Source organism: Pelmatolapia mariae, linkage group LG23, assembly GCF_036321145.2.
Source record: "Pelmatolapia mariae isolate MD_Pm_ZW linkage group LG23, Pm_UMD_F_2, whole genome shotgun sequence".
Lineage (NCBI taxonomy): Eukaryota > Metazoa > Chordata > Actinopteri > Cichliformes > Cichlidae > Pelmatolapia > Pelmatolapia mariae.
In genome coordinates this window covers 35,988,753-36,003,803 of record NC_086246.1, presented here as the reverse complement: position 1 = coordinate 36,003,803, position 15,051 = coordinate 35,988,753, and the positions used below count along the sequence as shown (strand labels likewise).

The following is a 15,051-nucleotide window of genomic DNA, read 5'->3' as shown; positions in this document are numbered from 1 at the left end:
AACATCAGTTAGAATTAGTTACGACAGTTATTGGAGATGACGAGGATGAATACCAATTAACAGTTAGGAGAAGACTCAAGCAAGATGTTGAGTTGTATTTCAGTTTTGTGGCATGTTAAGGAGGTGTCACTGTGGAGAGAACCTGAGAAGAGGCGCAACATCCGGGACTCCTTTGGGCAATGTGCAGCAGTCAGGCTGGTGGATAAGATACCAACAGCTTGCACTGCCAGAGGGCTCAGTGCTGCCACTCAAACAGAAATACTTAACACCTAATTCAGCAGGGGCCCCTGTAGTCAGTCAAAGCCATTAGTTCGGCCTACAGGGGCCTTTTTCTTCAGTGTTTAAATTCCCTTTATCTCTTTTCAGCTCGCTCAGAAGCTGCTATTGTGTGTCAGACAAATATTGTACTGAAGAGAAAGCTGACACCTTGGTTTGGTTGGGTCTAAAATGCTTCAATTTAATGAATACTGTGAATTAAGTCAAAGATGTAAGAGTACATTTTATCATTTAAAAAGAAAATTTTAAAAAATATATTCTTAATTGGAGATTAAGCTGAAGTTATTAAAACCTTGCCAACATGGTTACACTCACATCATTAGCTCTGCCTCGAAGTTTTCTTTAAAATGATGTTTTTCAGCTGCTGTCTGTTTGCCATCACTGACAAGGGAAGATATTTAGTGTGATGCTGACCTGCTGGTCTTTGCAGAAACACTCATCTCACTGGCCACACATTATCAGAGCTTAAGAAAACACAAGCTGGCCAGATGCTCATCCATCTGTATGAAATGCATCCGTTTCTTTCTGACATGAGAACACTTCCATTTGTACAGGAAATGATAATTAAAAGGGCTGTTTAGCACTCAGGCCTAATATCCTAATGTAGTAAATTTCTCTGAAAACTATGATCCCACTCAAGCACAAACAGATCCCATATTGGCTAGTGAATTTTAGGAACCTCAAAAATGTCTGTTAATGCCTTATTTAAAAAAAATAACAGATTTCTTAATTTCTCTAAGAAGAGAAGAAACCTTTCTAGGATACACGATGAGTAAAAACAAAACCCTGTCAGCTAACTATGTAAACACTTTATTGTACAGGAATCACTCTTGATGCAGAGGTGATGAGACCTAATATGACTCTGTGATGAAAGTCCCTGTCACACAAGCCTATAAGGTTTCATAAGATCTAGCAGAGGCCTATTAATACTCAGTGAATTACTGTTCTAAATGTCAACCAGGCTGGGACACACAGAACATTTTACTGGAGTACGTAGTTCTTAAAATAATATATGGAGAGGTGACAAATTAAAGGAAAAGAAGTTTCTTTCAAGACATGACTGAGCCTTTACGGGAGAACCTCTTTGTTGAAAGTTGTAACATAATGCACAAGTGGCATTGTCTCTAAACCAGTTTTCAGTAGTAAGAACACATATGAAGCAGACTATGCTCTGCTGTGTGCTACATGTGAGACAGGGTACTTGAGGACAAGCTAATTCTCCAGATACTGCCCACTGTTCATGAGTGAAGACAGCTTTAGTGAGGTGTTTGGTGTTATGTGCCCTTGGCCCTCTGGTTATCTGTAAATCAGACTCTATAATACATCCCTCATAATTTGTTCACTCTTTATTTAGATGTCTCTGGTCTGCTCTAATGAGCTGGAAGCCAATAAAAGGGAACAGGAAGCTTGTTCCTCCTCTTTCCTCTTCATCCACAGCAGCAGCAATGTGTATCTGTACAGATTATATTTCTTATTTGTTATTTCTTTATTTTCTTTTGGTCTTTTTTTATGTTTTGGTTTAATTCTGATGTTAGGTTAGATTTTGCGACCATTCCAAGGCTGGTCTCAGTGAATTTGATGCTTTCTGTTGATTTTGGCTGGCCAATCACTTTTTTGTTTGGGAGTATTATTTGATTACGGTGAATATCTTGGGTTTTTTGCTTTTGTTGTTGTTGCTGGATATGTTAAGCATCGTGCATTTGCTTGAGTGTTGTACAGTGAGTTATGTTGGACAACTTTTGTATACACCAAGTGGAGTCTATAAAAGGTGAAATGCATTTAGCATTTAGCAACTGGTTCCTAAGTTTATTACCAGCGTTTTGATGATAGCAGTGGAGACTGCTTAACATGTCAGACTCGAACATTTCACATAGGCTTTCCACCAGTTTGAGAAATGATAACAGCAAGATTGACATCATTCTCAAACTTTTGGCAAACTATTCATTGACTGGGGGATTATGATTCTGGAAGATACAACATCTATCAGGATATAAGTCTGCACTGGATAAAAGTGATGACCCACTTTATTGACTTGCAGTGACCCTTTCCTGTAAGAGGGCCAGTAGACTGAAGCGCTGCCAGCAAAAAGCTCCCAAACAACAGTCACTGGATCCTCTTGCTGTCCTTGTGTTATGCGCCTGTGCGTAACACAAAGCTTTTGCCATTTGTCCATATTCTCCTCCATATCACATTGGCTTTTATGGGAAGATGTTTTGAGCTTAAGAAGTAAGCGAGAATACTCTCAACCACATATGGAAATAATTTGTGTACCTGATGCTGCGTTCTTGCACAATGCTTTGGTGTTAACATAGAAATTGAAAAATGAATACTTCTGGGAAGCCAGAAATACAGAAAAGCCTACAGCTCACATGAATGCAAAGCGAAGTTTTCATAGTTATACAGCACAGTGAAGCCACAGCTACAACAGAGACCACAGCTACAGCGGAGGCTTCTGGGTTTCATTTCGCACTGATTTTCTCATGTGATACACGGGCTTTGAACAAGAGCACTGAAGCAGTGCATTTTTACATTTTTTATTAAGTTTCCCAGAGAGGCCCCCTGGTACCTTCACTAAATATGGCTGACTCCCCAGGGGACCTGGCTCCAACTTCACTAAGATACCCTTCACTAAATCTTTGCCTCTTCCACCCGAGTCCTAAGAAAAACTTCAGTCTGCAAAGCAAGAGGAAGAGATCTTGTAACAAATAAAAGTTACATTTGTAGAAAGAAAAACACAGGATTTATCAATATTATATACTTGCTTGCAAACCTACTTGTACGACAATTTCAACAAAAATCAGTAGGCGAAAGGATAAAGTTGGTGAAGCTTTAGTGCTACAGTTTTTGGTACCACACCTTCACCGCTGAGGGGGTTTTTGTGATACATGGATACACCCAGTGTCATATGAACAGCAGCCAAGCTATCAACAGGACTGTGTAAAGAAGGGTGGGGGACACGACTCGGTGGATGTCGAGCATGAATAAAGCTGACGAAGCAGATTGTGTTAGATAAATACATTTTGGCCCATTTATGAGCGTAAAAACAACCTCTTACAGCTGCATCCTGTATAAGATAATGTGAGTCAAACTTCCGCTAAATACTTCCAAAATTATATTACGACTAAAGAATCCACTGCACCAGATGAAACATTATGCATGGCTCTACACAAGCTATGACTGCACATGCGCGTTGACCTGATACGCGCCCAAAACATTGGAAACCTCCCTTTGAAGTGCAGAACGGCCTCCTCCGCAAATTTACATCGCTTCAAATATGTTACTCATAGAAAAGGCTACTGAAGCGGTAATGCGGTTTAGCCTGTGAGGAAATGAATACACAGTTTTAGGAAGCAGGACTTAAAGGATTTTTGTGTTCTGGACTCACATAAAAGGTATGTTGGATGCGAAGAGCCAGGTTCTCTGTTTTGACATTCCAGATCAATGGTTGGAGGGAGCTGAGCACGAAGACCAGGGGCTTCTGGTGGTGCAGCATAGACTGGATGGGCTTCAGATGTAAGTCAACCTGGCAAGAGCAAAAAAAAAAAAAAACAAATAAGGAAAAAAGAAAGAGAGAAATTAGCGCCCTGTTACCACAAGTATATTTAGGAAATGAGAAGAGTAAAAAACACAAATCCTACAAGATCAGTCAGAGTACATAACATGATCTGATTTCACACAGCTGAACTGGGCAAATGTCAAAGCTTTGATATTCTCATGTTCCGTTTTGTATAAGCATTAATATCAGGCAACTGCTACTAGTCTGGTGAAAATCCAGCTCTGTTATGATATAGATTGTTCTACGTTATCTAGCTTTGTGGTTGTTTATTTACTCACTTTGCTGATAAACTTACAAAGACGGCGTGCTGTGTTCTCCCTAAAAGGCACTTGCTTAGCCCTGATATGTATCCTCAGAGGGCTCTTAACTTTCACACAGTGGAGTCTTTGTTCCCAGGGAAAAAAATAGTAAGTGGCAGGTCCCTGTAACCATCCCTACAGCGTGCAACTATGCCTTTTTTTTCAGACTCCCATTAAAATAGATTTTCACAGTCTGTTAGTGAGATGGCGAAAACAAACGTGCGTGTTTTGGGACCTTAACTGATGTTTCTCGTTTCTAGTGTTAGCCTTCACTTACGCCAAAGTGAGTCAGGTGGTTCAAAGTGCGAGCGTTGACTTAACCCAAAATCATCTCAGGCAAGGATCTGGCTTTCCATCATTTTCTTTAAATTGTACTCAAACTGAAAAACACCAGCTTACAAACAAACAGTTAAAATTCTCTGTTGTTGTCACTGATGAGAACTGACACTCTCGGGGGGTTCAGAGGTCTGTCTGACACTCATCTTTAAACTTCCTCCTCTATGTATTCTCAGACTAATCAAATTAGCTCCATTCTGTGTGTCAGCAGTAAAAAGCTGTAAATCACTAACTGAACCCACAAGGACTCATATTTTAGGATCTAAACAACACCACAGTAAGTTAATTATTCACAGCTCACCAAAAGATCAGCTTTTGCTTTTAAACTCAAAATATAGCTTTTGTACTTCAACAACAGAACAAATGAGCTGAAAACAGAGTGATGGTGATTAAAAAGCAAGTTGACAGGTTATTATTAGCAGTGCTTGAATTAGTGAGAAACACAAAAAACAGGCTGAGCATTAAGTTGCTCAGATGTGGTTATGGAGTGCGTATTATCGAGACAGAGATCTACACGCTATAATTGAAACCGTTAACATTTTCTGGTACATTTCTGCTACACTCATATGTTTTCAGTCACTACAAAACATATTTGCAAACACTGCAGTACTCATTTAGATGGATTTATTAATGGAAAAAGTAAACAGTTTGTTATAGGTTCTGAACCAGACTAAATACTGAACAGAGTACAATATCCTTTATCCCTTTAATATTGTTTTACATTTGCTCTTGCCAAGTTGATATTTTACAGTCCATGCTTATTCCCAGGGTGTCAAACACTGGAGTTTTGTCAAAACGGCTGGCCTTTATGGCACATCTGCGACACATCTTCCCTTCCAGCTTGTTGTTTCAAAGCTCAATACTGGTAAAAGCGGCTCCGTGCCACATTTAAGCCTAATTTTTCAACATGCAGCCTCAACCAAGCACGTTTTAGCACGGTTTTAGCAACCAAGTAGCACTGTGTGCCTTCACCTAACCAAAAAAAGAAGCAAAGTAAAAAAAAAAACAATGCTATCACATTTTCAGACCTGCTCTATCATAAATAGTGCAGAACATCAATGCTAGGTAAAGTAATTTATCAGCAGTAACTTTTGACTATGCTGTATGCTGTCAACAATGTGGGGAGGTCGAGTGGGTTGTCTACCAACCCGAAGATTAGTGGATCTATCCCTGACTCCTCCAGTCAGCATGCTGAAGCATCCTTGGAAAAAAGCCGTGTGTGAATGTGTGTTTGATTAGGTGAATTAGAGTTGCAGTAAAAAGCACTTTGATTGCGCAACTGAGTAGAAAGATGCAATATAAGTTCCAGTCAATTTACCAAATGTAGTAAAAAACAGCTAATGTGTTTGTTTTTGCTGTTGTCTAATCACTATGAATGTGAATGGTATTTATTAAAACATAAAGCATTACGGGTGTTTGCTTACATGAGATGACAGTAGGCAGTGGTTTATGTCATATACACATCTGGGGCAGATCTGGGGGCACAGGCCACACACAGGCCTAGGCACCAGAAAAATGAGTATTCCCTGGTAACAAGTGGTTGCTAACAATCACTTCAGGCCTATAGACTGGTCAGTGATTCCAATATGAAGCATTGAGCAGTGTGTTTTCTTGGCTTACATAAAACATAGAAGAAACAGAGAAGGTTGCTTCTGACCAGGACATTAAACAGCCCACCCCTACAGTATTATCCTCCTTTCTGACTCCCTAAGTGGCCACTGATTCACAAAAAGAACATTATGTTGTATTCAATAATATTCAGACTAAGCTTACAGATTTCAAGCACTAAAGGGACGGTTTCCAAGGAACTTACATACAACTACATTTAAATACAGTCATTGGAGCTTGAAAAACAAGCTACAGCAACTGTGCAATATATGAAAACACTTTTCACTTTTGAATGTCGTAATATATGCAAAACCTCTGTATTATTAAATTAAAAGCTTGATTTGGTAATTCTTTTTTACAGTGAAACTAGAAGTGTTTGCCGAGGAAACATTACAGGAATCTTGGGAGAGCATAAACAAGAAGCAACCGCACCATTTTATCGGAATACTTTCACACACAAACAAGATAAGATTGTGATCGCACTCGAAGCACATCCTCAAAGCCAACTTTGAGGAAGAGTCCCCCTAGGTGCCAAAAGCATACAAAGATTTACAATTTATTTCAACAAGTAAAGATTTGCTTTTCAATATACTTCCTCATAGGGCTGTGCGATATGACCAAAATCTCATATCCCGATATTAAGACATCTATCGTCCGATAACGATATAAATCACAAAAATGCAACATTTTCTGTAAATTCTGTGAATCTCGGGCAGCTCGACTTGCGTGAAGTGTTTCCAGCTGGGCGTCATGGACCTAGAGTCGAGTGTTTTAACTGATGCATGAAACTATACATTTTTAGACATAAGTTTTAACGGCCGCCGTTTTCTTTGTGAGTATTTATCACACAGCGTGCTGCGGGGAAAAGTCTGTTCTAACGTTTGAGTCTAAGGTTTATTTTTTAGCACCTGGCGGCTCTTTTTTGCTTCTCATCCGTAAATACTCTGCATCTTTCACGTGATTCAGTTTATTTTGAAAAGTCTCAACAGGATCTTGAGCTTTATTGTGAAAGGTTTATGTGGAAAATAAATAAGCGGACACGCCGTGGTTTTACCGTCCTTGTTGCTAACGACAACGCATAAAAACAAGTGCTTGTCTGTCTGTAGTGTGGTTATATTAAATATAAGAGAAATAGAGAACTTTAAGAAATTAATATAGCCACTACAGTGACCATCAAAATGATGAAAAAATATTGCCGTAAACAGTTTGTTTTACGACACCACGAAACAAACGATAGCGTAAAATGAAACGATAGACGTTTTTATATCGTCATCCGATATATATTGTTATATCGAACAGCCCTACTTCCTCATGTTGGACAAAGCTGCCACTTATACCAAAAGTTGACTGTTGTTTCATTATCATGTAGACTATAATAACTGTGCCAAATGATATCTTCTTTATCGAGAAGTATGCAGTTAATGGACAGGCTTTTTTTTTTGTGGCATTTCTCTTTTTTCTGTTTCCATTTGATCCATTTGTCACTAAACAAGAATTCATTGTAATCTGATGTATTTTTGAAGCCATGCAGCATTCTAGACTAACATATACCTCAGCACAGAAGGAAAGTCTGACTGTCATTTTCTGAAGTACAACGATGTGTCACTGTGATGATTCATGAAGTCATTTAACAAGAGATACCAGCAGAACAAACAGAGTCAGCATCAAAGTCCAATTATCATTCCTCAACAGATGTAAGCCCTCAAGGAGAGTAATGCAAACCAGAATGTTCAGTTATGTGGTCCATGAAAGTGTTGCAAAAATCGTTAAAACGTCCCTATGAGACAAGGAAATGGAAGAAATTACTAAACACTTATCTATGAGGCAATCTGGATGGTGATCCAAACAAACAGATCAGAGATTCATCGCTCTCTCTGTCTCACTATTTTTCCCCTTTTTTTCATATTTGCTCCCCCCCACACTTAATCCAGACACTGGAAAAAGCGACTGTATTGCTCCTTTGAGGATAACAACAACCAAGATATAATCATACCTGGCTTGGCTCTAAGAGCCTGGCTTCAATAGATGGAAGAAGGAGGTAGAAAGAAAACGAGAGTTGTAAAAGATGAGGAATTTTAAACCCAGACAGAAACTTTTCCAGAAGACGTGAGTCACCTGCAAATGCAGCCATAAACAGAGCTCCAAGAAGAGGAAGTGCCAAGAGGCGCTAAGGGGTCGGAAAGGGTGAAAACTGGTGATTATTATCTTCTTTTTTTTTCCAAGTTTAATGAGAAAACAGCATTAATAAAAATCTAAACCCTTTCTGGGCTGCACAATGTAAGCAATGATGAGGACTCAGCAGCAGCTGGTGTGCATCTCTGCCCACAGAGCTGTGTTCATGAGGTCTGGTGAGGCTAGTGGGCATAGCAACAGACCTTGTCAAGCAGCCAGGGTGTGGAAAGAAGAGGTGCAAAAACACCAGGCATCAAAGTACCTCTTGTGGTGTTTGTAAGGATCAGGTGGCGCTGAGTTGTCCTTGATGCAGGCAGCTAGAACCCTGCGGGGTGTGCTCGGGACAGGAGGCCACGGCACGGCTGATTGATTATCAGTAGCCTGGCATAAGGATTTAGGGGTGCAGGGTCCATTACAGTTAAGGGGGCATTTGCCAGCAGCCACGGATGGAGGCTTGTCTCGGACTATCACGTTACTGAAATTAAACTCCACACAAGGGACGACAGCTGTAGCAGGATAAGCCGTCACACAGCATACCATTAGTGGTGGTAGCATGTGTAAACAATGGAAATGTTAGGAAAAAAACAACACAGCATCAACTTTAAGCTCTAAATCAGCTCCAACAACAAACACAGCGCCAACTACAACAAAACCGAAAAAAAAAACACAAATCACAGACAAGCTTTTGTTGTATAGCAAAGCCACATGGTTAGATTTAGATCCTACTGATGCCTGCGACACTGAAACTGTAAAGGGTGATTTGTTTGTCCTGCTTTGAGCATGTGTTTGTAATTCCAGGACCTTTCAAGCCAACTTAATTACACAATGTTTCAAGAGTGCTTTATAAAGGCTGTGCATCAACATTGTAATGAAATACTTTCACCATCAAATATTTTGCATAGCCGTGTAAACCTGCACCCTGCAGTTAGAGCACACTATCACTGCGGCTCAGTGTCCTTGCAGGAAAAGGGAGTTTCCTTTATTGACAGAGCTAATTAAGTGCCTGATGAACCCTAGTGATTCTGAAAAAAACCCAAAACATCCTTTAATTATCTGAAAAGTAAGACTAATCTGGGAACACACTCTCCCACCCAGGAAATAATAATCAGCTTCAGAAAAACAGAAAGAAAGCACAGCATGTATCACATGACATGAACCATAATCACTAAAATCAAAGAGTACTATACAAAAAAAACAAAAAAACAACAACGACATACACAAACTGTGGCTAAACCCCATACCACAACATTTTTATAGTTGAAAACATAGACAACAAACTCCGAGAACTGCCTGGAACCAATCATACTGTGTTATCTGATGTGTGCGTATGTGCGTGTGTCTTGTCAGTCTGGATCTTGGTTCTTTCCGGATCACTGAGGGTGTACAGAGAGAAGGGAAGCTCAGGCAAAGAAGCTCAGAGATAAAGGAGAAGCGGACCAAAACCTGTTGACCGCTCTTATCAGCGCCACCCACATATTTGAGAGAGATGGTGATGCTACCTGGAGCCTTCCTCCTAAATGTGATGATAATCAGTCTGTACTCAGCTAAATGCAAAGCTCCAAAGAGGGAAAAATAAAACCCTGAAAAGACGCTGAAGTGAGACAGGACGTCTGGATAGCAATCTTTTAGTGATATGACACAAAAGCAGGACATGTTGAAGTAAATAACACAGCACTGAAGGTGGGGAGAGGGAAGCACAGGGTCAGGAAGAAAAAACACTAGATTAGAGATGCAGTGAAATCAAAAGCATATTTAGCTGTATATCGCGTCCTGTGTTTTGTTTGGACTATGTTCCTTTTTGGGCAATTTCCATTTACCAAAAACAAGAAATGTTAATTGCTTTTGTTAACAGGATCCTCCCAACTGCTAAATGCTGCAGGAGCAAAAGCACTTGTAAGGGAATCTGCAACTGATTCCAGTTGAGACTGGTCAATGAATTTTATCATTACTGGCCTACTTTTCTGACAGTTAAAAATAGTAACGTATGACTCATGCAATGGAGCATTTGTACACCTGAGTCCCGTGTTTTTTCTACTCTGTTTCTACACTTCATTCAGACATAAAAGTTACTATGTACAGTAGCGTTAAACTACAAATCTGTGTACAATCAGTAATAAATAATGGGATCAATAAAGAATTGCATTAACATATATAGTCTATATAGGCCAACACCACAGTTACCAGTGTGTCTTCTAGAAAAGCCAGCTCGAGCCCTATTATTTGTCAGAGGGTGCCAATAAAAATGGTATAAAAGGCGTCAACCCCACAAACATGGTTCAGTGACTCAAATTAGCTGAGGTGAAGCCTAGCAGACAGCTCCTGGCCACAGGTACCTGTAAGGTCATGTATCTGTAAACCCTGCCCCCAAATTTCAAAATTGCTGTTTGTGGACCCAGCCTTAAGTGGCCATTAGAGAAAATACAGTTTTTGTTGAATGAGGCATCCTGTTTAAAGCACTTTAAATGCTCAAGTGGAGTAGAAAAGCGCTATAGAAGAACCAGTCCATTTCCAAAAATGTTGCTGTACTTTGACGTGATGTATACATGCCCCTACTTTTTAAAAAATAAAGGTTATTACTGAAGTCCCAAAGTAAGCTTCAATTAAAAAAACAGAAAGACCTAAACAGGTTTACTGTATGTGTTCAGTTTGTCTTGTGTGCTAGCTAAACTCATATCTCACACTGTTACGTTTCTGCCTGGTAAGTTCTTCCAGCTAGTCACTCACATACTAAGATATCAGCAAATTCCAGCTGATAAAGCAATCATCTGCTCTACCTCGCCCTGATTCAGAGCCAGTGGCTGTGTTTGATGTTTGCCTAGGGTAAACTGATTAAAGAAAGACGGGTGATTTGAGATATCACTGACCCCTTTTATTTATTTTCTACCCTATCACCCAACCTTATGCCCTGACAAGACTCCTTTTTTTTGAATTGCTTATTTTGGCTCCACTTGGGAACAAAGTGTTTGCAGTAATGTTGGGCTCGTGTGCATTCATGCACATGCAGCAGTGGCTTGTTAGGCAGAGTACAAAAGTCTACCTCTACACGTGACAGAAAAAACATGTGGAAGATTGTTTAAACTTGATACCTACACCTTAAAACCAGAGCAAATAGAGAAGAAAAGAACACTTTGAGATGAGGTCACTGTTTTTTTTAGAGCTTAGGTGGCAAAACACCAACACCTCCAAGTCAATAGTCAAGCCACGAAAAGCTATTTTGCCTCAAAAACCCAAAGGGCTTTCAAGCTCGGAGGAAATATGAGCAGCACGTCTAGCCTGCAGCACAGGTCACTCTCACTCACTCTTGTCTTACTCTGCAAGATTGGGCTGTTTTTATAAAATGTAATTCAATTTTGTGAAAATGTGAAAATCATTCTGACATTATTTGAAGAAATCATTTCCTTCTGAAACACACAAGCTCAACCTGGCACTGCAGCTTTACTAGGAATTGCAGCCCAGCCAAAAGTCACTTTTGACCTATCCAAGAATACTGACTTTCCAATTTGGCCTGTATCTCTGTCCTCGGAGGCCCACATGGGTAAAAGAGAGGGTTTTCTGTTACTTTGAGCAGGGCCACTGAAGCTGAAGAAATCATCTATCTCTATTTCAGACAAATGTGAATAACACGTTACAAGTAGAAAAAAAAAAAAAAAATTCCAGTCAAGCCAGTATCATAAGTGGTCATATTTTGAAAGAGGAGAGTTAAGAGTCTATGAAACAAAGCCTACTGTTAAAGACAAACACTGAATTAAAAAAAACAGAGTTTGGGGGGATGGGTTAGATTTCAAATCCAGATCAAAAATGTTACTTTGAAATTGCAGAGTAGCTCAGTTAAACCATCGCACATATTTTATCCAATGTGGCCTGGCACTGCTCAGCATGCATTGTGTGGGGTGGGTAACATTTAAAAAGAAATTATTGGCAAATGGTTCAAGTTGCTGAAATAAAAATAAATGATTCTTTACCAAACTGGAGAGATGAACCACTGATTACTCTGTAATTTTAAACTGTTTAAATGATAATAAACAAAAAACTAAATCTCCTGTAAGCAAATTTCTACCCAGCTGCTAACATGGTTACTGCTAATCTGCAAACGTAAGCAAACACACTTATGAGTCAATAGCATAATGGGTAGAGTGTTTCCTAGATGAAAATAATAGGTTCCTAAATTAGTAATAGTGTATCCTGATATCACCAAGAATGTGCAGAGAAAATCTCTTGGCAACTCAAAGCACAAAAGTTCTGACATTTTATTAAAACCTACAAATTTCTACATCATGGCGGCAGGGCGCCACCAAGTCACTGAGAGATATGAAAGCCGTCACAAACGTGAACTTTTAATCTGTACCAAAGTTACAGACTGACCAGATGACAGGCTCACTAATTTACCAACTCTTCTTGGATGTCTTCCAGTCAACAACAGAGTTGCACATTCTTGGCTTGTTTGTACAAGATTTGTCATTTTTGGCTGGTACAAAAAACTGCCTTAACTTGGTTGTATACTCTATGTCAGCCAAATGATTGAAGAGTCTCCTTCAAACCAGATGATTTTATGTTGACATAAAAACCTAACAGCTTTTGTCACTTGTAATATAAACCAGCAGTGCTTTTAATAAATGCCAGTGAGAGTCTGTTCTTCTTTTGGATTTGTCAGTAATCAAAAATGGTAATTCAAAATGAAACTTGGAGCAAAGATAGGTATACTTTCATCACTTTGAACGCAAAGTTCGCAGATCATTAGAATACTGTTCAAAATATTATTGTATGCATTTCTAGCTTCCTGAATGAATGATTAGCATACTGTCAACCTCTGGCTGTTATTGTACAGTCAAAGCAATCCCTGCAAATGTCACGTTATCCAGACGAAGCACTTTGCACAGTCACTACTGAGGTGTTCTGTTGCACTTAATAGCTCGGCTTTAGTGTGAGATTGGCCAGAAGCCAAAGTGTGTATTGTGAGTCAGGTCCAGCTGTGCCGTTTCTTTCAATGAGTAGCAGTTCATACCTACTGGTTAATACCCATAAAGAATGGTTTCACTGGTACAGGCAGGAAACAATTCATTGCTTTCACGTCTTTACTGAAAACATAGACAAACTGCAAGCCATGACTTTTACACATGGGCGTGAAAGAGATGTGAAGCAGGCCTCACACACTGCAGCTGCAGGATGTCTGCGTGACTATACACATGTGTGTATAAAAGTGTCTGAAGCTGACCATGCAATCTCCCTTGTCCATATTAGCCCATGCACACCATGTGCAATAGCAGATTTATTCCTCTACCTGGTCAAGCCTTAGCTGAGCAGACACTTATTAGGAGTCACCGGGGCACATTGCGTTCTCCAGAAGCTGAAGACAGCCAAAGCTCACAACGACACATTCAAAACATCCAAATACAGTCTGTACTGCAGCCCAGTCACAACCTCGTCCCCTATCAGCTGAGGTATGGAGGAAACCTCAGAGAAGGTCTACAGTACCATATATTGACCAGGCGTCTTCATGAAGGCTTAGGAAAATAAGCACAGGAGACACACCAAAGCATACTCAGGAAATTATCGATTAATTAGAGTGAAATAAATGTGCAATCCTTCAAATTTAATGACAAGAAATGTATTCATACACTAAAACTGAACTCCAACTTAAATTAGGCATTACTTGTTTTTCAGTCATCAGCCCCAGTTTCTTTTAGTATCTTAACATAAAATAGAGTTTTATGATAGGAATACTACAGTCTTTTCACTGATAGTTAACATATCTGAATTACTGTACTGTCAATGCTGCTGTATTTAGCCATAATTTTCTAAAATATGTTGGACAAAAACAGCAGATGGACAGAGGAGAAACTGATTACGCTGCAAGAGTGGTCTGAGGACTTCATGTGGGAGTTCTATTTTGCCACAAAACCAGGATGTTGTGTTGTGTTGGAATTCACAGTAACTGTTGGGAAGCCAAGCTGACTACAGCTATTTTCCTACATGCTTTTCAGATCCACCTTTTAAGCCAAACAGTATTACTGCTGAAAACTCAAAAGAGTTCTTTCAAAGTTTATATGTCATTATATAAACTATATAGCAACTTATAAGTTATAGGGGAGCTCAAGAATTTGCAGTAGAAACTGTCTTTTTTACAACTTTACTTGTTTTTGAAAGAAGTAATGGGTTTAGACACTCTGTGGTCAAGGATAATTAATGAAGACCAATGAGGTCTTTTCTCCGACAGCCTTCTAAGTAAGAACATCCTTGCCCAAATGCAGACTAGGATGTTAAGATCCCCTTGTTTCAATTCCATTTTCTCACTGGATTATCGCCACCTCCGGTCACAAAAGATCAGGGGCAGATTGTGTCAATAAGACCATAGTCTGACGCATTGTTTGCCCTCCAACACAGTCCTGTTGAAGGCTGTCAGGAGCTGCTTGTATCTGAACAGGCCAATCTGTGCCCACGTCTCAGGTGGAAACAAAATCAAGGACCAGAGTGGGTAGAGGGTCTGGGTGTCCTTTAGGATATCTTATCTAATCATAAGCAGAAACCTCCAGTAACAGAGTGAGTTTCTGTAGGGCCACCTAATCTCAACCAGACCTGGTGTGACCTTCTGTAGCCAAGGCTGTAGGCAGGGGAACAGACAGCTGGATTTGTCCCTCCTCCGCGCTAGTCCTCACTTGACCATGGAGGTGATGGGTGACCAAAAATTCAACACTGGTGAACTTTAGTGATGGACTTCTCACTGATCTTGAATTTAGAATAAATAAAGTCAGCTGAAAATAAGGATATATATCAAATAAGGATATATATCGAATAAGGAAACCAAAG

General features: G+C 39.7%; 1 protein-coding gene across 2 annotated transcripts in view; it reads right to left on the bottom strand.

Annotated features, from left to right (window-relative positions):
• tgfbr3 (transforming growth factor, beta receptor III) overlaps positions 1 to 15,051 on the bottom strand; it is a 71,036-nt gene that overhangs the window by 28,968 nt on the left and 27,017 nt on the right. For both annotated transcript variants that reach the window (XM_063466097.1, XM_063466098.1), the window contains exon 4: positions 3,662 to 3,799. In XM_063466097.1, the coding sequence (XP_063322167.1) occupies positions 3,662 to 3,799 (138 nt within the window). The remainder of the gene's footprint in view (positions 1 to 3,661; positions 3,800 to 15,051) is intronic.